At 44.2% G+C, this 25,723-nt stretch overlaps 1 protein-coding gene across 2 annotated transcripts in view; it reads right to left on the bottom strand.

The window, feature by feature from the left end:
- UBAP1 (ubiquitin associated protein 1) overlaps nucleotides 1–25,522 on the bottom strand; it is a 61,556-nt gene extending 36,034 nt beyond the window's left edge. For both annotated transcript variants that reach the window (XM_049773449.1, XM_049773457.1), the window contains exons 1-2: nucleotides 25,330–25,522; nucleotides 2,386–2,426 (exon numbers count right to left, since the gene is read on the bottom strand). In XM_049773449.1, the coding sequence (XP_049629406.1) occupies nucleotides 2,386–2,419 (34 nt within the window). In that variant the 5' untranslated portion in view covers nucleotides 2,420–2,426; nucleotides 25,330–25,522. The remainder of the gene's footprint in view (nucleotides 1–2,385; nucleotides 2,427–25,329) is intronic.
- Between the last annotated feature and the right edge of the window lie 201 nt (nucleotides 25,523–25,723).

The following is a 25,723-nucleotide window of genomic DNA, read 5'->3' as shown; positions in this document are numbered from 1 at the left end:
CACCCATCTGACCAGTATTTAATCTCTGGGATCCCATATGGTCCTCAAGCCTTCGAGAAGTAATTTCTGAGCTCAGAGCCAGGAGTAACCCCTAAGTACCACCAGATATGGCCCCAAAACAAAAATCAACAAGAAATAAAATCAGAGCATAGTAACTGCTAAATACCCTGACTCACCATGAGAGAGAGAGGGAGAGAGGGAAAGAGGGGGGGTTGAGAGGGAGAGAGGAAAAGAGGCGGGTGAGAGAGAGGGAAAGAGGGGGGGTGAGAGAGAGAAAGAGAGAGAGTGTGCAGGTGGGTATAATGCAGCACTGCACAAGAAAGATCTGAGTTCGATGTCACTGACATTCCCAACTGGAGTATTCCCTGAATGTAAGGCTAAAAGTAATCCCTGAAAACCACCAGAAGTATACCAAAGGAGCGGGAGTGATAGCACAGCGCTAGGGCACACAGCCGACCCAGGACAGACCTGGGTTCAATCCCCAGTGTCCCATATGGTCCCCAGAGCCAGGAGTGATTTCTGAGCACATAGCCAGGAATAAACCCTGAGCGTCACCAGGAGTGGCCTAAAAAAAAAAAAAATAAATAAAAATAAAAATAAAAATAAAAAAAAGGATCCCAAAAACATACCAAAAAAAAAAAAAAAAAAACAGAAAATAGACAAGACAGTACAGGAGTTAAGGGACTTGCCTTGTAGATAGCCAATCCTAGTTCAATCCTTGACAACTCATATGGTCCTCAAGCACTACCAAGAATGAGTCTTGAGCACAGAGCCAGAAGCAAGCCCTAAGAATGCATCACCAGGGCCCGGAGAGATAGCACAGCGGTGTTTGCCTTGCAAGCAGCCGATCCAGGACCAAAGGTGGTTGGTTCGAATCCCGGTGTCCCATATGGTCCCCCGTGCCTGCCAGGAGCTATTTCTGAGCAGACAGCCAGGAGTAACCCCTGAGCACCGCCGGGTGTGGCCCAAAAACCAAAAAAAAAAAAAAAAAAAGAATGCATCACCAACTTATGGCCCCCAAAACAAGAACATAACAGAACATGATCTATCATCAAACTCCACCAAACAAATAATTCCTTTAAAAAAAAAATAGTAATAATTCTTGACATGACTTTACACTGAAGACCAGTTTCAAAAATTCCTTTTTTATTTAGGGCCAGAGAAATAGCCCACCTGCAGTGATCATTGGGCACAAGCCAGAAGTAAGCCCTGAGCCCTTTGTAATTTTAAAAATAAACCCATTTTCATACACACACCACCAAAAACAGATGAGTTATATGGATATTTATGGTGCTAAATTCTTAGTTCTTACTATATAAGAGTCAATATTCTACTTTTCAGGAATCTCCACTGCTTCAAAATTTAGGTAAAATTTAATTTTAATCTTCTACTTCTGCAACATCATATCTTAGAACATAATGATAAACCATTCCAAATGCAAGAAAGCAAGTACAAATGCAAGAAAGCACTTAAACTACTACTAGCTCTTCCATAATATACTTATCTGCTGTTAAAGCCTCATTTTATGGAGGACATAAGAAATAAACCAAAACATTATAAAGTGTTTAGAACTAAAGGGTTAAGGGCCAGAGAGATAGCCCAGTGGTAGGGCGTTTGCCTTGCACGTGGCCGACCTAGGATGGACCTGGGTTCGATTCCCAGCATCCCATATGGTCCCCCAAGCCTGCTAGGAGCAATTTCTGAGTGCAGAGCCAGGAGTAACCCCTGAGCGCTGCCAGGTTGGACCCAAAAACAAACAAACAAAAAAAGTAAAATAAAATAATAAGGGGCCGGAGAGATAGCATGGAGGTAAGGCGTTTGCCTTTCATGCAGAAGGTCATTGGTTCGAATCCCGGCGTCCCATATGGTCCCCCGTGCCTGCCAGGAGCAATTTCTGAGCATGGAGCCAGGAGTAACCCCTGAGCACTGCCGGGTGTGACCCAAAAACCACAAAAAAAATAAATAAATAAATAAATAAATAAAATAAAATAAAATAATAAATTTAGAGATCCTAAATGTATTTAGCTGAAGAAATATTTCAAATATTAAAGTTATCTAAAGACAGAAATAAATATCTCACTGGTAAAATATCTGCCCCTCATTTATAAGACTCTAATTTCAGCCCCCAAAATAAAATAATAAAAACTTTTAAAACAAAATGAATTAAGGTTAAATTCTTTAGAACATATATTTCCATTTACATGTGCATATATAAATATATATACAAACACATATAGATGTGTATATATGTAATACATAGTTAAAAATCTTATTTTCTTTAAGCTAGTCATGTAAGTAAAAAAAAGTATCTGAGCAATGCTAACAGATTTCAAATTTCAGATTTTCAAATCATAACTGTAAGTATGATATTAATAGGACACTCACCATGAAAATCTGCACCCAACTTCTTAGAAGCCATTTAGAACCTGAAAAAATAAAGAAATATTTCTTAGGCACATTACATAAGCAAATGAGTGAATAATTTTAATAAAATTGAGGTTATATGGGAAAAAAAGATCAAGACCAAAATAAAGGTTTTAGAATTGGGGTCCAGGGCAATAGCACAGCAGGTAGAGCATTTGACTTGCACATGGCCAACCCAGTTTCAATCCCCATGTGGGATCATACAGGATCATATCGCATATACCCCCAAGCCTGCCACGAGTAATTCTGAGCACAGTGCCAGGAGTAACTATTGAGCGTTGCTAGGTGTGGCCCAAAAACAAAACAAAAAGATTTCAGAATTGAGTCCTCAAATTTCTTAGCCACCAAGTTCCAAAAATGAAAGCTCAAAGAGGGCCAAAATTACAGTTTATAGGGTATTCCAGGTCTTGAATGTGAAGCCCGGCTTTCATTCACTATCATAAATGCCAAGAGTGGTCAGAATAATTAAAAGAGAAGGAAATTTACTTTCTCTAGATAGAAACAAATATTACATTTCTACATTTCTGAAATGTGCATGATCTGAAAGAAATAATATATTCCTTTAGTATAATAACCATTGACCAATTTATATATACCATATTTTCCGAAGTATAAGACGACTTTTTAATCCATGAAAAACTTAAAAGTCAGGGGGTCATCTTATACACTGGTATACGGCATGCTGAAACTGACTCCAGCTTCAGGGACAAGTGATCTACCCCCTTCTTACCGCTGCATCCCATCCAGCTGCCAGGCGTCATCACTCAGTCTTCTGCTTGTCCTGATTCATCTTTCAGGGCACACAGAGGAACTGAGTTACCAAGCGCCACATCTTATCCAGCCACCAGGTATGCAGCTTTCTGGTGCTCAGTCCTCTGTTCAGCTTTTAAGGAACACAGAGGAGGCACTCTGTCTCCCTCTTGCTGTCCTATTAATTATCCTACTACACCCCAGCCAGCTGCTCTTGGAATAGCCCCCTCTCCCTGCTCTCAATGTAGATCACAATTAAAAAATCAATCACTAGGGGTCGGAGAGATAGCATGGAGGTAAGGTGGTTCAAATCCCGGCATCCCATATGGTTCCCCGTGCCTGCCAGGAGTGACTTCTGAGTGTAGAAGCAGGAGTAACCCCTGAGTGCTGCAGAGTGTGACCCAAAAACCAAAAAAAAAAAAAAAAAAAAAAAAAAGCTTCAAGGGTCAGAGAGCTAGCATGGAGGTAAGGCATTTGCCTTAAATGCAGAAGGTCGGTGGTCCAAATCCCGGCATCCCATATGGTTCCCCATGCCTGCCAGGAGCAATTTCTGAGCGTAGAGCCAGGAGTAACCCCTGAGCATTGCCAGGTATGACCCAAAAAAAAAAAAAAAAAAAAGCTTCAAGGGTCAGAGAGCTAGCATGGAGGTAAGACATTTGCCTTAAATGCAGAAGGTCGGTGGTCCAAATCCCGGCATCCCATATGGTTCCCCATGCCTGCCAGGAGCAATTTCTGAGTGTAGAGCCAGGAGTAACCCCTGAGCATTGCCAAATATGACCCAAAAAACAAAAAACAAAAAAAAAACACTCATTATAAATGACAAATGTAAAATGGTTGTTGGCACTCCAATGTCTAGCTTTACTAAACATATACTGAACATATACAGAGAGATAGCATGGAGGTAGGGAATTTGCCTTGCATGAAGAAGGACAGTGGTTCAAATCCTGGCATCCCATATGATTCCCCCGAGCCTGCCAGGAGGGATTTCTGAGCATAGAGCCAGGAGTAAACCCTGAGTGCTGCTGGATTGACCTCCCCCCAAAAAAACATATACTGTTAACCTTTGAGGGTTCTACTCTTTTTCTCTTACGTTTTTTTAATTTCCACTTGGTGTGCATTAAAAGAAAGGTAGTTTTGTACAGCAAATATAGCCCAAATCCTATATTTTGTTTTGTTTTGTTTTGTTTTGTTTTGGGGCCACAACCATTGATGCTCAGGGGTTACTCCTGGCTATGTGCTCAGAAATCACTCCTGGCTTGAGAAGACTATATGGGATGCCAGGATCAAACCCCTGTCCATCCTAGGCTAGCACTTGCAAAGGCAGATGCCTTACCTCTAGCACTACCGCTCCAGCCCCTCAAATCCTATTTTTAACAGGAAAAGTAGGGGGTCATCTTATATGACAATCACAATACGTCTTATACGCTGAAAAATATGATAAAGTATCAAAAGGTATAAATTAAGAGCCAGGGATATAGTTTCTCAGCAGAGCACTTGTCTTGCATATGTGACACTCTGGATTCAATATCCTACATTCCAAAAAAGGGGGTAAAAATTACCTATCTTCCTAAAATGAGCAATGACACAAATGTGTCAACAACATTAAAAAAAACTGGGGCTGTAATTCAGTCATAGAGCACGTATATTGCACATGTGAGGTCTAATTACCAGCACTATTATATGTATATGTTAAGCAAATATAGAGCTCAAAAAAAGCTACTCTCATCTTAGTGCTTAAGGGGTACACTTAGCCTTGCCAGGAATGACCTCCATGCAAATCTGGTAAATCCTGAGCCAGAAGTAAGCCACTGCAGATGTGGCCCAAAAACCAAAAAAGTAATAATAATAAAAAAATAAAAAAAAAAAAGAGGGCCGGAGTGGTGGCGCTTTGCATGCGCTAACCTAGAAAGGACCACGGTTCGATCCCTGGCATTCTATATAGTCCCCCAAGCCAGGGGTGAGTAAGCCCTGAGTGTCACCAGGTGTGACCCAAAACAAAAAAATTAAAAATAATAAAAATAAAAGAGTAAAAAGAATGGGGGCAAAGTCAAAATTCAAACTAGCAAATTATATACTTATTCCAAATTATTTGAGTATACTTTTCTATCTAAAAACAAAGATTTGGGGCCGGGAAGGTGGCGCTAGAGGTAAGGTGTCTGCCTTGTAAGCGCTAGCCAAGGATCAGGACCGCGGTTCGATCCCCCCGGCGTCCCATATGGTCCCCCCCCAAGCCAGGGGCGATTTCTGAGCACATAGCCAGGAGTAACCCCTGAGCATCACACGGGTGTGGCCCAAAAACCAAAAAAAAATAAAAAATAAAAAATAAATAAAAACAAAGATTTAAAGGAAGGAGTTTCTCAGGCAGGTTTGGCAGACTATATGAGATGTCAGGAATTGAATCCAAGTAGGATATATGCAAGGCAAATGCTGTGCTATGGCCCAGAATACGCTTTTTTTTTTTTTTGTGGTTTTTGGGTCACAACCAGCAGTGTTCAGGGGTTATTCCTGGCTCCAGGCTCAGAAATTGCTCCTCGCAGGCACGGGGAACCATATGGGACGCTGGGATTCCAACCGATGACCTCCTGCAAACGCCTTACCTCCATGCTATCTCTCCGGCCCCCAGAATACACATTCTTAAATTTTCTTTTTGGTTTTGGTTTTGGTTTTTGGGCCACACCCAGTGGCACTTGGGGTTACTCCTGGCTCAAGAGCTCCTGGCAGGCTCAGGGGACCATATGGGATGCCAAGAATCAAACCCAGGTCCGTCCAGGTAAGCCATGTGCAAGGCAAACAGCCCTACTGCTGTATTATGGCCACTCACTCTTAACATTTTTTGTTTTGTTTGGTTTTGGGGCCACACCCAGCCGTGCTCAGGGGTTACTCCTGGCTCTCTGCTCAGAAATAGCTCCTGGCAGGCTCGGGGGACCATATGGGGACACCGGGATTCGAACCAACCACCTTAGATCCTGCATCGGCTGCTTGCAAGGCAAACACTGCTGTGCTATCTCTCCGGCCCCACTCTTAACATTTTTTAAGCAGTTTATTTATTTATCAATTGATTGTTTTTGGGGCCACACCCAGCGATGCTCAGGGGTTACTCCTGGCTCTGTGCTCAGAATCGCTCCTAGCAAGCTCGGGAGACCATATGGGATGCCGGGAATTGAACTTGGTCTGTCCTGGGTCAGTCATATGCAAGACAAATGCTTTACCGCTGTGCTATCTCTCCAGCCCCAAACTTTTAACTTTTTTTTTTGTTTGTTTTTTTTATTTTTTGGGCCACACCCGACGTTGCTCAGGAGTTACTCCTGGCTGTCTGCTCAGAAATAGCTCCTGGCAGGCACAGGGGACCATATGGGACACCGGGATTCGAACCAACCACCTTTGGTCCTGGATCTGCTGTTTGCAGGGCAAACACCGCTGTGCTATCTCTCCGGGCCCCAAACTTTTAACTTTTAATCTAACAAAATGTACAAATCCCTGCCATAACCAGGAAGTTCTATTTTAAACTTATATTAATTAGTATTACTTCTATTTTCAGAAATGTTCTTTTCTATCGCTTCAGTTATCAGGGGACTCAAACTCACAACCCGCGGGTCATTTGCAGTCCTCCCTACAACATTTTGTGGCCCTGCCCTAGAGGAATCTTTTTTTGTTTTGTTTTGTTTTAGTTGTTCAAGGCTTATTACTGACTTTGCACTCAAGGATCACCCCGACTTTGCCTCCTGCGGCCCCCAGGTAAACTGAGTTTGAGATCCCTGGTTTAAATGCTACATGGGAGGGCAGGAGGGAGAAACCTGTGAACTTACATCTGAATCACTGATTAAAGACATTCCAGAACAAAAAGATATGAAACAAAAGAAGAAAAGAAAGCTCAGAGGAGAAGAGGAACAAGGATGCAAAAGGAAGAACTGGGTAAGTTCATGGTTTGAATCCCAGCATCCCATATGGTCCCCCAAGCCTGCCAGGAGAGATTTCTGAACGTAGACCCTAGCATTGCCCGGTGTGACTCAAAAACCAAAAAAAAAAAAAAAAAAAAAAATGGGTAAGAGGGGGCCAGAGGGGCCCGGAGAGATAGCACTGAGGCGTTTGCCTTGCAAACAGCCGATCCAGGACCAAAGGTGGTTGGTTCGAATCCCGGTGTCCCATAGGGTCCCCCATGCCTGCCAGGAGCTATTTCTGAGCAGACAGCCAGGAGTAACCCCTGAGCACTGCCGGGTGTGGCCCAAAAACCAAAAAAAAAAAAAAAAAAAGAGGGGGCTAGAGAGATAGCATGGAAGTAGGGCATTTGCCTTGCATGCAAAAGGACGATGGTTCAAATCCAGGCATCCATATGGTCCCTGGAGCCTGGCAGGAGGGATTTCTGAGCATAGAGCCAGGAGTAACCCCTGAGCACTGCCGGATGTGAATCAAAAACAAAAAACGAACAAACAAAAAAAAAGAACTGGGTAAGAAATGAAAAAAAAAGGAGGGGCCAGCGAGGTGGCGCTAGAGGTAAGGTGTCTGCATTGCAAGTGCTAGCCAAGGAGAGACCGCAGTTCGATCCCTCTGCATCCCATATGCTCCCCCACAAGCCAGCGGCAATTTCTGAGCACTTAGCCAGGAGTAACGGGGGTGGCCCGAAAAACCAAAAAAAAAAAAAAAAAAAAAGAAGAAGAAATGAAAAAGGGGAAAATGAGGAGAACAGGGAAAGATGAGGAGAGCAGAAGAAATACAGCTGAACAACAGGGAAAGAAAATAATAATCTTGCCAAGACCCGGGTCCTTTCACAAGGGCAAGAGAAAGTTCCCGGGGGCCGGGCGGTGCCTGCCTTGCCTGCGCTAACCTTGGACGGACAGCGGTTCGATCCCCCGGTGTCCCATATGGTCCCCCAAGCCAGGAGCAACTTCTGAGCACATAGCCAGGAGTAACCCCTGAGCGTTACTGGGTGTGGCCCAAAAACCAAAAAAAAAAAAAAAAAAAAGAGAAAGTTCCCTTTTTTTTTTTTTCTTCCATTCTCTCATCATTGTTCCTATTCAAGGGTGTGGCTCAAATAGCAAAGAGCATATACACCTTGCCATGCTCAAACCCTAGGTTCCATCCCTGGCACCACATGTCCCTCATGCACCACTAAGCATGATCTCTACAACACAAATTATTATGTTGGGGGCAGGAGCAATAATAGAGTGAGAAGGGCACTTGCAATGCATACAAATGACCCAAGTTGATCCCCAACACCCTAAACGGTCCCCTGAAACCTGCCAGGAGTGATCCCTGAGCAGAGCCAGGAGTAAGCTCTGAGCACCATAGGTATGACCCAAAAGCAAAACAAAAAAATTACTATTAAACTAAACCAAATTGAGAGGTTTGGCATAATAGCACAGTGGTAGACCATTTACTTTGACATGGACAAACCAGGACCAACCCAGGTTCAAATCCCAAAATCTTACACAGTCCCCCAAGTAGGCCAGGAGCAATTTCTAAGCATAGAGCAAGAAGTAACCCCTGGGGCCGGGCGGTGGCGCTCGAGGTAAGGTGCCTGCCTTACCTGCGCTAGCCTAGGAGACGGACCGCGGTTCGATCCCCCGGCGTCCCATATGGTCCCCCAAGCCAGGAGCGACTTCTGAGCGCATAGCCAGGAGTAACCCCTGAGCGTCACCGGGTGTGGCCCAAAAAAAACCAAAAAAAAAAAAAAAAAAAAAAAAAAGAAGTAACCCCTAAGCATGGCCAGGTGTGGCCCAAAAAACAAAAAAAAGATGAGGCTGGAAAGATAGCACAAGCAATAGGGTGTTTGCCTTTCACGCAGCAGACCTGGGACGGACCCAGGTTCGATTTCCCAACTTCCCATATGTCCCCAGAGCTTGCCAGGAGTGTATTCTGAGCGGAGCCAGGAGTAACCCCTGAGCACCACTGGGTGCAGCCCAAAAACTGAAAAAGAAACCAAAATTCAACAGCCTCCCAACACACAATAGCAATCAAATTTCTCAGTAAGTTGTCACAGCCAGTCTTTTTTTTTTTTTTTTTTTTTTTGGTTTTTGGGCCACACCCGTTTGACGCTCAGGGGTTACTCCTGGCTATGCGCTCAGAAGTCGCTCCTGGCTTGGGGGACCATATGGGACACCGGGGGATCGAACCTTGGTCCATCCTAGGCTAGCGCTGGCAAGGCAGACACCTTACCTTTAGCGCCACCGCCCGGCCCGTCACAGCCAGTCTTAAACATCCAGGGTTTCTTCACACAAGAAGCCTAGAGTGGGGCCAGAAAGATAGCATGAAGGTAGGACAGTGGTTCAAATCCTGGCATTCCATATGGTCCCCTGTGCCTGCCAGGGGCGATTTCTTTTTTTTTTTTTTTTTTTTTTTTGGTGGTTTTTGGGTCACACCCGGCAGTGCTCAGGGGTTACTCCTGGCTCCATGCTCAGAAATTGCTCCTGGCAGGCACAGGGGACCATATGGGACGCAGGGATTTGAACCGATGACCTTCTGCATGAAAGGCAAATGCTTTACCTCCATGCTATCTCTCCGGCCCCTCCAGGGGCAATTTCTGAGCACAGAGCCAGGAGTAACCCCTGAGCACTGCCGGATGTGACCCAAAATAAAACCAAAAAAAAAAAAAAAAAAAAGCCTAGAGTAATTCATTTGTTGACCTTTTCAAAATTAAGAGCAGGGCCAGAGCAATAACTAAGCGATAGGGCATTTGCCTTGAACGCAGCTGACCCAGGACAAACCTGGGTCCCCAAGCCAGGAGAGATTTCTGAGCACAGAGCCAGGAGTAACCCCTGAATGTCACCAGGTATGTCCTAAAAACAAACAAAAAGAAAAATTAAGAGCAGTGGTAAATTCTTCTGTAACTATGACTTCAGTGATTTTTAGAGTTGTGTGTGTCTAAAAGTTGGGGGGGGAAGGAGAGGTAGCACAGTGATAGGGTGTTTGCTTTGCACACAGCCAATCCAGGACAGACAGTGACTCGAATCCCGGCATCCCATATAGTCCCCCATGCTTGCCAGGAGTGATTTCTGAGCACAGAGCCAGGAGTAACACCTGAGCACCGCCAAGTGTGACCCCCCCCAAAAAAAAAAAGTTGTATTTGTGTATATATGTATTTAAGTCTTCAGTCTTAGTTATAAGCACATACACACATACAGGTAATCATTTGAGTCAGTGACTCATAAAAGAAATAGTTTACACCCGTGTGTGTGTGTGTGTGTGTGTGTGTGTGTGTGTGTGTGTGTGTGTGTGTACTCACAGGTGAAAAATGCCACTGTTTGACACTATAGCACTATCATCAATCTAGAAGTAGCTGACACATAACTGGCAATTTTTATTTTTTGTGTTTTGTTTTTGTTTTGGGGACACACCCGGCAGTGCTCAGGGGTTTCTCCTGGCTCCATGCTCAGAAATCGCTCCTGGCAGGCTCAGGGGACCATATGGGATGCCAAGATTTGAACCAATGACCTTCTGCAAGAAAGGCAAATGCCTTACCTCCATGCTATCTCTCCGGTCCCCATAACTGGCAAATTTTAAAACAGACAAAAAAACTCTCATACTAAAGGCAAGCATTCCAAACCAAGAGAAATAAACACAACTTCTTCCAGTAGTTTTCGTATTCAATTGGATTACCTCATTCTACCAGTCATGTGAAATCTGAATAATGTTTCCCATAAAAACAAAGAAGTAACAGAGTCTTGCTGACCAAGCTTGCGAACTCATACCCACAAGGGAACACTGTGCAGCCCCAGGGAACAAACAATAGAAAGATGTCAACTTCATAAGATATCAAGGAATTGAGAGGTATAACTTCAATGCTAAAATAAATACCAGAAAAGATGTTGCGAATTTAAAGTTCAGCCAAGTTTTAGTTCATGGATACCTCTCACAAACATGGTGAACATACTGAAAACCTTTTATAAGAAATGTGTCAGATGGGGCTGGAGAGAAAGCATGGAGGAAAGGCGTTTGCCTTGCATGCAGAAGGTCGGTGGTTCGAATCCCGGCATCCCATATGGTTCCCTGTGCCTGCCACGAGTGATTTCTAAGCATAGAGCCATGAGTAACCCCTGAGCGCTACTGGGTGTGACCCAAAACAAAACAAAACAAAACAAAACAAAAATGTGGCAACATCAGCCCCAAATCACAGTACAAGAAAGAAAAGCAATATTAAAACAGAAAGATGAGTAGTTATGTAGGTCAGACTAAGCTAATTTTCTGGGAAACAGCTAAAACTGCAAAGAATGTTGAGGCTTGAATGCACCACCAGGTGTGGCCCCAAAACAAAAAAACAAAAAATATCTATATAGAGGCCAGAGTGATATAACAAGCACAGTGAGTAGGGTGCTGCCTTGCATGCAGTTGACCCAAGTTTGATCCCTCACAACTTATATGGTTCCCCAAGCCTGCCAGGAATAATTTTCTCTTTGGGGGGGTTCCACCCGGCAGTGCTCAGGGGTTACTCCTGGTTCTCTGCTCAGACATCGCTCCTGGTAGGCACAGAGGCAATATAGGATGCCAAACCACCGTTGGTCCTGGGTCGGAAGCTTGCAAGGCAAACACACTACCACTCCTGGCCCCAGCCAGGAGTAATTTCTGAGTGCAGTCAGGAGTAACCCCTGAGGGGCCAGAGAGAGAAATAGCATGGAGGTGGAGCATTTGCCTTGCATGCAGAAGGATGGTGGTTCGAATCCCAGCATCCCATATGGTCCCAGAGCTTGCCAGGAGCAATTTCTGAGCATAGAGCAAGGAGTAACTCCTGAGCACTGCTGGGTATGACCCAAAAACCAAAAAAAAAAAAAGGCAGAAAAAGGAGTAACCCCTGAGCACTGCCAGGCGTGACCCAATAACAAATAAACAAAATAATGAGGCTCTGGAGCTGATAGAGAGATGGCACATAAGATAGAGGGCTTTGCATATGGATACCAGGGTTCCACAGATGACCAGCCTTGTGTATGGTTCCCCAAGCACCACCAGTAGTATTTCCTGAGTACAGAGCCAGAACAAAACCCCTCTCCACAGTACTGCTGAGTGTGGACCAAAAACAAAGGAAAAGAAAGAATTAAGCTAAAATGTAATCAAATAAGCATTCATTCAAGGAGAGGTAACAATTTGAGCTCACAACCCTGGAACTATACCAAGGTGTACTCTACAAGAATTTGTGCCTGGGGTAAGGGATCATTAAAAGAGGAAAAAAAGTGGAGTTGGTACAATAGAGCTGCAGAAAGAGCATATGCCTTGCATATACTAACTCCAGTTCAATCCCCAGCATCCCATAATGTCCCCCAGCCTGCCAGGAGTAATTTCTGAGTGCAGAGCCTGGAGTAACCCTTAAGCGCAACCAGGTGTGGTCCAAAAACAAATAAACAAATATATATAAATATGCATATACCTGAGGTAAAGTGTGTGCACGTAAGGATGACAGCACCACTGGACATGCAAAGTCCAATCCCAGTGATCCCAGCCATCTGTGATCCCCATGTTACCAGAGAAAATGTGCAATTACATCATAACCAAATGTGTGCAAGTATCACTAGTACAGAGAACTCCTTGGTGAGTACTGCAACTAAGTGTGAAAGTGTCACAACAAAGCGTATGATCAAGCAAGCACTACAACCAAAAAATATGTGAGCACTGTCACCTATGGTGAGCAACTATGAATGGGGATGTGGCTTTGTGGAAAAGTACATGCCATGAATGCAAGAGACCTGGGTTTGGTCCCCAGATTCTACATACACACACGTGTGCATGCAAACAGTATGCATCCCCTAGCAAGCATAACCAGATATGCAAGCATCACAATCAAATGTGCTTGAACCCCGTTCATGGGGTTCCCCTTTGGGGAAGAAAAAATAACTTGCAAAATGATGGGGCTGGAAAGGTAGATGGAGGTAAGGCATTTGCCTTGCATGCAGAAGGATGGTAGTTCGAACCCCCGCATCCCATATGGTCCCCCAAGCCTACAAGGAGCAATTTCTGAGTGTAGAGCCAAAAGTAACCCCTGAGCACTGCAGGATGTGACCCCCCCCCAAAAAAAAACGAACTAACAATCCCAACTGCCTGGGTCAAGAGATTATGATTCAAACATACAACAAATCACCTAAAACCCTACTGAAAAGGATATTATAAAGCAGCCATTTAAGGGGCCGGAGAGATAGCATGGAGGTAAGGCGTTTGCCTTTCATGCAGAAGGTCATCAGTTCAAATCCCGGCGTCCCATATGGTCCCCTGTGCCTGCCAGGAGCAATTTCTGAGCATGGAGCCAGGAGTAACCCCTGAGCACTGCCGGGTGTGACCCAAAAGCCACAAAAAAAAAAATAAATAAATAAAAATAAAAAAGAAAAGAAAAAAGAAAAATAAAGCAGCCATTTAAGTTCTAAGGTAGAATTTAGAGACCGAAATGCCGGGTAAGGTGCATGCACAAGAATCCTGGAGTGATTGTTCACTCTGAGTTGATCTGTAAACTCAATACAAGTGTCAGTGAATACATAAATTTGTCTCCTGGCATTCAAGAAAATCTCTATCGAAACACTAGCTTAAACACAGCTAACTAACAGAGACTATAATGCCAACAAATGACCAAGAATTGTCTTTGCAAAATACAGCTTTGTAAAGTCACTAAACAAACAGATGACTATAACCTTCAATAACAAAAACACAGGGCTGGAGATATAGCAGGGAGGTAGAGCGTTTGCCTTGCATGTAGGACGGTGGTTGGAATCCTGGCATCCCATAAGGTCTCCTGAGACTGCCAGGAGTGATTTCTGAGCATAGAGTCAGGATTAACTCCTGAGCACCTGTGAGTGTGACCCTAAATAAATAAATAAATAAATAAATAAATAAATAAATAAATAAATGAATGAATGAATGAATGAATGAATGAATAACAGTAAGCCCTAAAAAAGAGCTTCTAAATAATCTTATTTCCAGAATTATAAAAATTTTGGGGTTTGGGGACAGAATCATAGTTCAGAGAAAAGAATATGCCCCCAGTTTAATGATCAGAATTTGATGCCCAATACCAGGAGAAAAAAAAATGTCATTGTAGGGGCCAGAGCGGTGGCGCTAGAGGTAAGGCATCTGCCTTGCAAGCGCTAGCCTAGGACAGACCTCGGTTCAATCCCCCAGCGTCCCATATGATCCCCCAAGCCAAGGGCGATTTCTGAGCACATAGCCAGGAGTAACCCCTGAGCGTCACTGGGTGTGGCCAAAAAAAAAAAAAAAAAGTCACTGTAAAACCTAATTTTCCGGGGCCGGTGAGGTGGCGCTAGAGGTAAAGTGTCTGCCTTGCAAGCACTAGCCAAGGAACAGACTGCGGTTCGATCCCCCGCCGTCCCAATGGTCCCCCCCAAGCCAGGGGCGATTTCTGAGCACTTATCCAAAAGTAACCCGATATGGCCAAAAAAAACAAAACAAAACAAAACAAAAAAAAAAAAACAATTTTCCAGGCCAGAGAGATAGTATACGGGTAAAAATCTTGCTCTTCACACAGCTGACCTTCATTTCGATCCACAGGACCAGATATGGTCCCCTGAACGCCTCCAGGAGTGATCCCTGAAGCAGTCAGGAGTAAGCCCTATTCACTGCTGAGCATGGCCCCAAGACTAAAGTAATATTAATAAAACAAGTTTTACACACACACCAAAAAAAAAACTCACAAATAAAATGAAAATGTCTTTTTCAAGGAAACAATATAAACTAACAGTTATTCCACACATTCTACCTACAAATCAAAACTTTGAAATAAGGCTGGGGGAGCAAGCAATAAATAGTACAGTGGGTAAGGCATTTGCCTTGCATGCAGTCAACCTGGGTTCAATTCCTGGCATCCCTATATGGTCCCCAAACATTGCCAGGACTGATACCCGAACTTGCCAGAGTCAAGAGTAACCGTTAAGCATCAACCACTGGGTGTGGAACCCTCTAAAAAAAAAGAAAAGAAGAAGGCAGCTGGAGAGATAGCTCAAAGGGCAGGAACATATGCTTTGCATGCTGGAATCTCAGGTCTGTCTACCCAGTCACTACTGGGTTTTCCAACGCACCAATAATGGCTTTGATCCATCTGTTGAAGGGCATATTGGTTGTTTCCAGAGTCTGGCTATTGTAAATAGTGCTGCAATAAATATAAGTGTGAAGAAGGGATTTTTGAATTGTATTTTTGTGAATGGCTAAAGAAACTGTGGTATGGGGTCTGAGAGATAGCAGGGAGGTAAGGCGTTTGCCTTGCATGCAGAAGGACAGTGGTTCAAATCCCAGCATCCCATATGGCCCCCGAGCCTGCCAGGGATGATTTCTGAGCGTAAAGCCAGGAGGAACCCCTGAGCGCTCCCGGGTGTGACCCCCCAAAAAAACAAAAATCAAAACAAACAAAAAAATTTCTCTGGTCCTTTGTTACTCCACCCCGCGTTTGCAGGTAACCACCTGCAAAACCCGCCTATTTATGGGAGGCGTCGCGTCATGGGCGGATATCACCTGCTAGAACCCTCCCATTTCCTGGGAGGAGTCTGAGAAAAGGTGACTTAAGGCCTTTGACCAAGGGGATGAGGCCCTTTTTGCCAACATGGAGAGGTATGAGGAAAAGACATGGCCGGACAAGTTAAGACACAGGGCAACTGGGCCCGGAGAGATAGCACAGCGGCGTTTGCCTTGCAAGCAGCCGATCCAGGACCAAAGGTGGTTGGTTCGGATCCCGGTGTCCCATTGGTCCCCTGTGCCTGCCGGGAGCTATTTCTGAGCAGACAGCCAGGAGTAACCCCTGAGCACCGCGGGTGTGGCCCAAAAACCGAAAAAAAAAAAAAAAAAAAGGACAACTAAGGATAGCATGCATAAATGGTTGAGATTGACCACACGTGTGGTGGATAGGTATGAATAAAACTGATACTTCCTAATGCCTGTCTCTGGATGAGTCTGATTCCTCCAATCACCTAAACCTGGAACCCGCCAGCTGAATGGGGGTTGCGGAGCCACATGGCCTGGGATGGCAAAGAAAGATCCCTCCATTAGTCCCACCACCGTCCAGCTCCATCATTATTTAATTCTACAGTCCTTAACTATGCTTATATGGAGGATTAATAAGAGCAAGGGGAAGAGTTCAAATGGTAAAGAACATGCTAGGGGGCTGGAGAGATAATATGGAGGTAGAGCGTTTGCCTAGCATGCAGAAGGATGGTGGTTCGAATCCCAGCATCCCATATGGTTCCCCCACCCCCACCCCAGCCTTCCAGGAGTGATCTCTGAGCTTACAGTCAGAAAAGACCCCTGAATGCTGCCGGGTGTGACCCCAAAACAAAAACAAAAATGTTAAAAAATGAGAGTAGAAAGTCTGTCACGAATACAGGGGGGGCGGGGCATTGGTGGTGCGAACGTTGCACTGGTGAGGGAGGGTGTTCTGTTTATGACTGAAACTCAACTACAAACATGCTTGTAATCATGGTGCTTAAATAAAGACATAAAAAAAAAAATGGCTGGGGGAAGAATGGCTTTGAGCACCACCAGATATACAGGCATGCGCGCACACACACACACAGCCCAGCAATCTGATAGATATAATTTAAAAAGATTATGGAAAAACATAAAACTCATGTTAGAAAAACAGAACAAAATGAAAATATCAATAAAGATGAAAATTATAAAAAGGAAACAAGGAGAAATTCTGAAAAGAAATTCTGAAGGGCCGGGAGAGATAGCACAGCGGCGTTTGCCTTGCAAGCAGCCGATCCAGGACCAAAGGTGGTTGGTACGAATCCTGGTGTCCCATATGGTCCCCCATGCCTGCCAGGAGCTATTTCTGAGCAGAAAGCCAGGAGTAACCCCTGAGCACTGCCGGGTATGGTCCAAAAACCAAAAAAAAAGAAATCCTGAAAAGGGGCCGAAGAGATAGCATGGAGGTAAGGTGTATGCCTTCCATGCAGAAGGTCCGTGGTTCAAATCCCGGCGTCCCATATGGTCGCCTGAGCCTGCCAGGAGCAACCCCTGAGCACTGCTGGGTGTGACCCAAAAACCAAAAAAAAAAAAAAAAAAAAGAAAAAAAAAAGAAATTCTGAAAATTTTTAAAAAGGTAACTAAAATTAACAATTCACTAGAACAGTGGTCCTCAAACTATGACCCACGGGCCACATATTGTATTTGTATCTGTTTTGTTTCTTATTGCAAAATAAGGTATGTGCAGTGTGCATAAGAATTCGTTCATGGGGCCGGAGAGATAGCATGGAGGTAAGGTGTTTGTCTTTCATGCAGGAGGTCATCGGTTCGAATCCCGGCGTCCCATATGGTCCCCCGTGCCTGCCAGGAGCAATTTCTGAGCATGGAGCCAGGAATAACCCCTGAGCACTGCCGGGTGTGACCCAAAAACCACAAAAAAAAAAAAAAAAAAAAGAATTCGTTCATAAATTTTGTTTTTACTATAGTCAGACTCTCCAATGGTCTGAGGGACAGTGAACTGACCTGTTTAAAAAGTTTGAGTGACTAGAAGAAACACACACACACACACACACACACACACACACACACTATGATTCCCAGAAAAATAATTAAATGGCCAGAAAGACTTTTTAAGAATGAGAATTTTGGGGGCCAAAGCAATAGCACAGCAGGGAGGGCCCAATGAAACCCAAAAACAACAAAACAAAAATGTATATAAGCACCACAATTAAAAGAGCACAAGCACCAGCAAAGTGAAATTTCCTAACAAGTCTACAACCAAGTACAAGTGCACTGGAACCAAGGGGCTGTCATAATAACTGAAATCGGGATAGGGCAATACATTTATGTATTTTTTTACAACCTTGTTTTTATTGACTTACATTTCTTATTCCCTCGCCAGGGATCAAACTGAAGTCAGTCCTAGATCAGCCACATGCAAGGCAAATGCCCTACCACTGTGCCACTGCTTCCAGCCACTAAGAGTGATTTCTGAGCGCAGAGCCAGGAGTAACCCCTAAGTGCCACCGATGTAACCCAAAAACCAAAAAAATTAAAAAAATAAAAGTCATACTTTGGGACAGAATATTTGCATCCATAAATTAAGTACTTGCCCAGAAGATAGCTCAAAGAACTAGAGTACATGCTCTGCATTTCAAGGAGGCTCTTGGAATCCTCAGTACAGAGCACCACATGGTCCCCCTTCAAACCAACCAACAGCAAGAGCAACCCCTAAGCAATAGTATCCCTTAAGTACCTTGGGTGTGGCCCCAAAGCCAAAATAATAAAGCAGTAAAAACACAGAATCCGAATAGAATACACTTTACAGATCAAGAACAACCAATAATGGTGGAAAACATGCTCAAATCTTAGAAATAGCTAATCAAAACAAAACACCACAGATAACACTTCAAACCAACCTAGAAGAGAAAAAATTATAAATATGACAATATCAAAAGAAAGCAAAGCAGACAAAACACATTTCTGGTTACTGACTCAATAAGATTCAAAATTACCATGAGCTAATTCAGTGACTCAAACAAAGGAAGTGTTCCGTAAGCATTAAGCAACTAATCATGATCAAACCAGAATTTTGAGAACACAAACTAAATTCAATCTGACTCAACAATATAAGGAAACTTTTTAGGTTTAATGGCATCACTTTAAAAGCAGTACTTTGGAGGCCAGAGAGAGAGAACTGTGGTAGGGTGTTTGCCTTGCATGCAGCTGACCCGAGACGAACCCGGGTTCAATCCCCGGCATCCCATATGGTCCCAAGCCTGCCAGGAGTGATTTCTGAGCGCAGAGCCAGGAATAAACTCTGAGCACCGACAGTTATGGTCCAAAAACAAAAAACAAAGACAAACAAAAAACAAACAGGGTCCTGAGCAGTGGCACGGAGCAGTAAGGTGTCTGCCTTGCCAGCACTAGCCTAGGACAGACCTTGGTTTGATCCCCCAGCATCCCATATGGTCTCCCAAGCCAAGAGCTATTTCTGAGCGTATAGCCAGGAGTAAGCCCTGAGCGTCACCAGGTGTGGCCCAAAACAAACAAACAAACAAACAATTTATTGCCAGGAATAGCTCCCCAAACATATAGCACAAAATCAAATTGAAAAAATGAACACAGGAAGCTGGAGATAGCATGGAGGTAAAGCATTTGCCTTGCATGCAGAAGGTCAATGGTTCGAATCCCGGCATCCTATAAGGCCCCCCAGTCAGCCAGAAGCGATTTCTGAGAATAGAGCCAGGAGTAACCCCTGAGTGCTGCCGGATGTGACCCAAATACCAAAAAAAAAAAATGAACACAGAACTTATACTTGCTAAAAATTCACTTGATAATAATTGTAGCCATGTGACCACCCTCTTTAAGTAGTACAGAAAGGGAGCAATAGCACAGCAAACAGGGAATTTGCCTTGTATATGGCTGACACAGATTCAATCCCCAACATTCCAACTCATCCCCAAAAACAAAAATAAAATTAAGTCAAGGGCCGGAAGCGGTGGCACAAGCAGTAGGGTGTCTGCTTTGTACGCACTAACCTAGGACAGACCGCAGTTTGATCCCCCCCCCACATCCCATATGGTCCCCCAAGCCAGGAGCGATTTCTGAGCACATAACCAGGAGTAATCCCTGAGCATCACTGGGTGTGGCTCAATAAAACAAAAATAAAGTACAAAAAGAGAGAAGTAGTATGAGTACTGAAATTAGACAAAAATGGGCTAAAATTCAGACTGTTTTACTTTTTTTCCCCCACCCCTCCTGTACTATCTATAAGCCCCCAAACTCCACTCTTCATGATATCAATATGTTCAATCTATTTCTTCAATATATCCATTCCTTCAATACTCAATCCTATTTCTCTCCAACAGCTAACAAGTATGTATACCATAACCCATCTGCCTAATCAAATTACAAAGATTGAGTAAGCTAAAAAGTTTATTTGCATACATAATATGCCAGAACTAAATACTTAGTATGAGAGTGCTGGCAAAAGATGGTACTCAGAAAACCATGAAGGCATGGCATACGCCAGGTATATGCTCCAGAACTTTGTTGATTCACATTCCAACCCTGTCCCACACCTCAAATTTCTTTTCTATTGGGGGAGGGGGGAGATTTGGGCTACATCTGGCAGTGCACAGAAATTACTTCTGACTCTGTACTTAGGAATCACTACTGATGAACTTGAGAGACCATATGGTATACCAGGGATCGAACCTGGGTCTGAGCATGCAAGGCAAATTCTCTATCCACTGTACTATTGACCTCTAGCCCCAAATGTGTGTGTGTGTGTGTGTGTGTGTGTGTGTGTGTGTGTGTGTGTGTACAGTATGTGTATCTTTCATCTCTATGAGCACTCTCTTCTGACCTTTCTGTTGTATCATTTACAAATTTCCTGAGTAGCCTATTAAAAGTGTGGCTGGGTATAAAAATACATCTAATTTTTAAAATGAAATAAAAATCAAACCTGGGTCTACACATATAATGCAAGAGCCCTACCCACTGAATATCACTCTGGTCCACTGTACTATCACTCCAGTCCCCAGAATATTTTATTACTGACAACCTTCTGTTTATCTTGAGAAAGACTATCTAAAAAACAAAATCACGGGGCCAGAGAGATAGCATGAAGGTAAGGCATTTGCCTTGCATGCAGAAGGACGGTGGTTCAAATTCCGCATCCCATATAGTCCCCCAAGCCTGCCAGGAGTGATTTCTGAGCAGAGAGCCAGGAGTAACCCCTGAGCGTTGCCGGATGTGACCCAAAAACCAAAAAAATAAATAAAATAAAATAATAAAAAAACAAAATTACGGTCTGAGGGAAGACAAGGAAATTACCTGGAAATACTTTAAGATACCACTGGTCAGCCCAGTAGTACCACAGGAAATCTGATGGGAAAGTTACAAAGTAATCTACCAAGCTCAGAGAGCCTAAGCAATAATACAGCACCAACCACAGCCTAGCACCAGACACTGACTTTATAACATCATGGAGAGATATATCATTTCAAATTGACCTGGTAGATCTAAGTTTGTTTACTTTTTTTTTTTTTTTGATCTAAGTTTTGACAATTCCATTTGCCTTTGTGGGTTTTTGTTTTTGTTTGGAAGGGGCCCACACCCGGTGATGCTCACGGGTTACTCCTGGCTATGCGATCAGAAATCACTCCTGGCTTGGAAAACTATATGGGACGCTAGGTAATCAAACCAAGGTCTGTCCTAGGCTAGTGCCAGCAGGCTCCGCGCCACTGCTCTGGCCCCTGCTTTTGTGTTTCAACAGTTATACGAGGTAAATTTCTTTGCGCCTGCATGAAATCAGGCTATTGTGGTAGGTGGAAGATTGAGGATACTGGAAGGTCACACTGGTGGTAGGATTTGTTTATTTAATGTTTGTATATTTTATGCTAAAATGATTGTGTTATGATTTTGGTAAACTGCAGTATTAGAATTAAAATAAATAAATAAATTACCTGGAATCGCCGGAATCCCATATGGTCCCCTGAACCATATGGTCCCTGCCATAAGCACCACCAGGAATAATTCCTGAATGCAGAACCAAGAATAATCCCTGAGTATTGCTGAGTGTAGCCCAAAACAAAACATACCCAAAAAATGTCTGAGGTGGGGCCGGAGAGATAGCAGGGAGGTAAGGCATTTGCCTTGCATGCAGAAGGACGGTGGTTCGAATCCCGGCATCCCATATGGTCCCCCATCCCTGCCAGAATAGATTTCTAAGCAGAGCGCCAAGAGGAACCCCTGAGTGCTGCTGGGTGCGACCCAAAAACAAAAATAAACAAACAGAAAAAGGTCTGAGGTAAAAGTGATAATGTGTAGGGGCCAGAGTGATAGTACAACAAGTAGGAAGCTTGCCTTAAACTCTGCCAACCCGGATTAGGTTTGATCCCCAGCATTCCATACTATCCCGAGCCTGCCAAGAATAATCCCTGAGTGCAGAGCCAGGAGACAGCCCTGAACACAGTCAAGTGTGACACAACAAGAACAAAAACAAAACAAAAAATTAATAATGTGACATTTGCCAGTGCAAGAAATTAAACAAACAACCATTAATGAGAATTGTCTAAATAATTAATATTAATCAAGTCAGGATACTATTACAATCTTCTTCAAAACCCAAAGAAAAATAAAATCTTTCAGGAGCCAGAGCAATAGCACAGTGATTAAGGTGTTTGCTTTGCACAGCAGCAACCCCGGTTCAATCCCCTGTATCTTATATGATCTCCTAAGTACCACTAGGTGACCCATAAACACAAATAATAAAATCCTTTAGAGATACACAAAATATGAATCCTATATGATTCACAAAATACACAAAACATGTATCTTATATGATCTCCTGAGCACCACCAAGTGTGACCCATAAATCAAAATTATAAAATCTGTCAAGAGACACACAAAATATAAATCCAGGGACGCTAGAGGTAAGGTGTCTGACTTGCAAGCGTTAGCCACGGAAGGACCACGGTTCGATCCCCCGGTGTCCCATATGGTCCCCCAAGCCAGGGGCAATTTCTGAGTGCTTATCCAGGAGTAATCCCTGAGCATCAAACGGGTGTGGCCCAAAAAAACAAAAAAGAAAATATATGAATCCAATACTACATGAAATTGAAGTAATTTCTTACTTTCACTTTCATTTGTCTTCATTTCTAAACTAACACTAGGTCTTTCAATAAGGCCACAACAAGTAGATGAGTAGTGATAAAGATGGTCACTAGAAAAACTTAAATTTTCCATTTCCTTCTTTATGGAGGAGAGACTCCCAAGCAGTGATCAGATGGGGGAGTATTCCCATTATGCTTCAGGGAGCCATGTCATTGAGGTAAAGGATAAAACTCCAGGCTTCATGCATGCAAAAGATATGCTTCAGCTCTTTGAGTTATCTTTTTCTGTATGTTTAAAAGCAACATGGGACCAGAGAGACAGCACGGAAGTTGGGCATTTGCCTTGCATGCAGAAGGACGGTGGTTTGAATCCCAGCATCCCATATGGTCCCCCAAGCCCACCGGGGGCAATTGGAGTAACCCCTGAGCGCTGCTTGGTGTGACCCAAAAAAAACAAAACAAACAAACAAAAAAAAAGCAACACACAGTGATGTATAATAAACATAATGAATAGGGCAAGTAAAAAATAAAATTCTAATTTATACAATTCCAATTAAAAAAATTAATGGAGGGGTGGAGCACAGGTACAGTGGGTAGGACACTTGTACTGCCAACCCAAGTTCAATCTTCAACATCACCTATAGACACTCAAGCACCCCCAGGAGTAATTCCTGAGTACAGAGCCAGGCATAACCCCTGAACATCACAGGGTGTAATCACCGGGTGCGACCCAAAAACCGAATAAATAGGGCCGGAGAGATAGCACAGCAGTAGGGCATTTGCCTTGCATGCAGCCAATCCAGGACTGTTGGTGTTTCGAATCTCGCCATACCATCTGGTCCTCTGTGCCTGCCAGGAGCAATTTCTGAGCATAGAACCAGGAGTAACTTCTGAGCACTGCTCAGTGTGACCCAAACCCCAAACCCAAGACCCATCCCCCCCAAAAAAAACCAAGTAAATAAAAATCAATGCAATGAAATTAGTTTAAACGCTGATGATTTCACATTCTTTACTATAATGCAGAAACTTTCACAAGTTTCAACAAGTTTGGTACATAAACCAGAAAGAAAGCTCTAGCTGGTTAGCAATGTTGGCAATAAAAACTAAATGTCATGGGGGTCCGGAGAGATAGCACAGGGCGTTTGCCTTGCAAGCAGCCGATCCAGGACCAAAGGTGGTTGGTTCGAATCCCGGTGTCCCATATGGTCCCCCATGCCTGCCAGGAGCTATTTCTGAGCATGGAGCCAGGAGTAACCCCTGAGCACTGCCGGGTGTGACCCAAAACACACACACACACACACACACACACACACACACACACACACACACACACGGAAAAAAAAAAAAAAACTAAATGTCATGGGTTGGTACAGAGCGTAAAGCCCTTGCCTAGCACGCTGCCTACCTAGGTTTGTTCCCCAGCATCCATGGAACCCCGAGCACCACCAGGATGATTCCTGTGTGCAAATCCAGGCGTAACACTGGGTTGCCAATTGTGGCAAATATAAAATAAAAAATAAATAAAAGGAGAGAAAGAAAAATTCTAAATGACCCGTTTTCCCACCATTAAATCTGACAAAATTTCCACTAGCAAGGTCCATCACATCTATCCAAAGTCTCAAACACCAATAGTCTAGAACTGAGGAAAGTGAAACTGCCCCATGGTAAGGCTAGAGAGAGCAGAATATACTTAGTTAACTAATTATCAAACGTTTTTGTAACAGCCCATGGCTGTAGAAGCTGATACCTAACTAAAACCTCTCAAAATTTTATTTCAGTCTTAAAAAAAAGAAATCAGATGTATTTTTATACCAGGCCACACGTTTAAGAAAGAGGCTACTCTGGAAATGTGTAAATGATGCGACAGCACAAAGGTCAGAGAGCAGACCGAGATGCAAGATAGGAAACTTATCCAGGACTCGATGTTCTTGTAAAAAAGAAAGAAAGAAAGAAAGGAAAGAAAGGAAAGAAAGGAAGAAAGAAAGAAAGAAAGAAAGAAAGAAAGAAAGAAAGAAAGAAAGAAAGAAAGAAAGAAAGAAAGAAAGAAAGAAAGAAAGAAAGAAAGAAAGAAAGAAAGAAAGAAAGAAAAATGTGGGGAGCTGGCTGCTTCTGAGTGGAAGCCCAGGACGACTGAAGAAGTCTCCACCGGATCATCAAAAACAAAAGAGGCAAGATCAAGCGTACCTTTGACCAAAGTCAAAGATCACTCCCCCCCACCCAAAAATAAATAAATAAATAAATAAATTAGGGTCGCTTCCCTGTTCTCCAAAATTTCCCCTGGCCTCAGAGAACTAAAAACCTGCCTTCTCCAACACAAACTCACCTTCACTGAAGCCGAAATCCTCCTGCCCAACATCCTCTAATTCTCCGAGCTCTCGAGAGCTCCAGGGTCTATCTAGGACGCCTGTCGAGCTGGGATCCCAGGAAGGAGGCGGCCAGGGAGCCCCCCTGAACCCCAAGTCCGATTCCCACAACCCCCCGCCCCTCCAACGCCCGTCCCCTCCTCTCTGCGACTCTCCCCCAGGCCGGGGTCAGGTCTGCAGCCCCTTCCTCCTCCCAGGACCCAGCAGGTCAATTTCCAGCTTCCAGGCCCCGCCCCGCCCCCGCCCCGTGGCTCCGCCCCGGCCCCCTCCCCCCAGGGAGGCCCCCTCACCTGAACGCAGATGCCGCCGCCCCAGAGGCCAAAAAGGTGCTGGCGCCGGCCGGCCTCTCCGGCTCGGTTCCCAACGGAACTCCCGACCACGCTTAAGGAGAGCGAACGCCGCCGCCTCCGACTCTGTCCGCCCCGGGCCGGGCCGTCACCGTAGCCGCCGCTGCCAGTAACACGGCCGCCATGTTGAAAGCCTCCTTCCCCCTCCCCGCCTTCCCCTCGAGACTCCGCCCCCTCCGTGCGTCTGACGTCAGCACGTCGTGCTCCACCCGCCCGGGCCAATGGGAGGAGCCGGGAGTGACGTAACTGGACGTAAGCCGGTAGTTCTCGCCCTGTGCGTGCGTGACTGCCCTGGGACTGACTGGGTAATTAACCTGCTGACCCAAAGGGAAAAGGG

Source organism: Suncus etruscus, chromosome 1, assembly GCF_024139225.1.
Source record: "Suncus etruscus isolate mSunEtr1 chromosome 1, mSunEtr1.pri.cur, whole genome shotgun sequence".
Classification (NCBI taxonomy): domain Eukaryota; kingdom Metazoa; phylum Chordata; class Mammalia; order Eulipotyphla; family Soricidae; genus Suncus; species Suncus etruscus.
The sequence above is the reverse complement of the archived record's forward strand: the minus strand, read 5'-3'. Positions and strand labels throughout refer to the sequence as shown.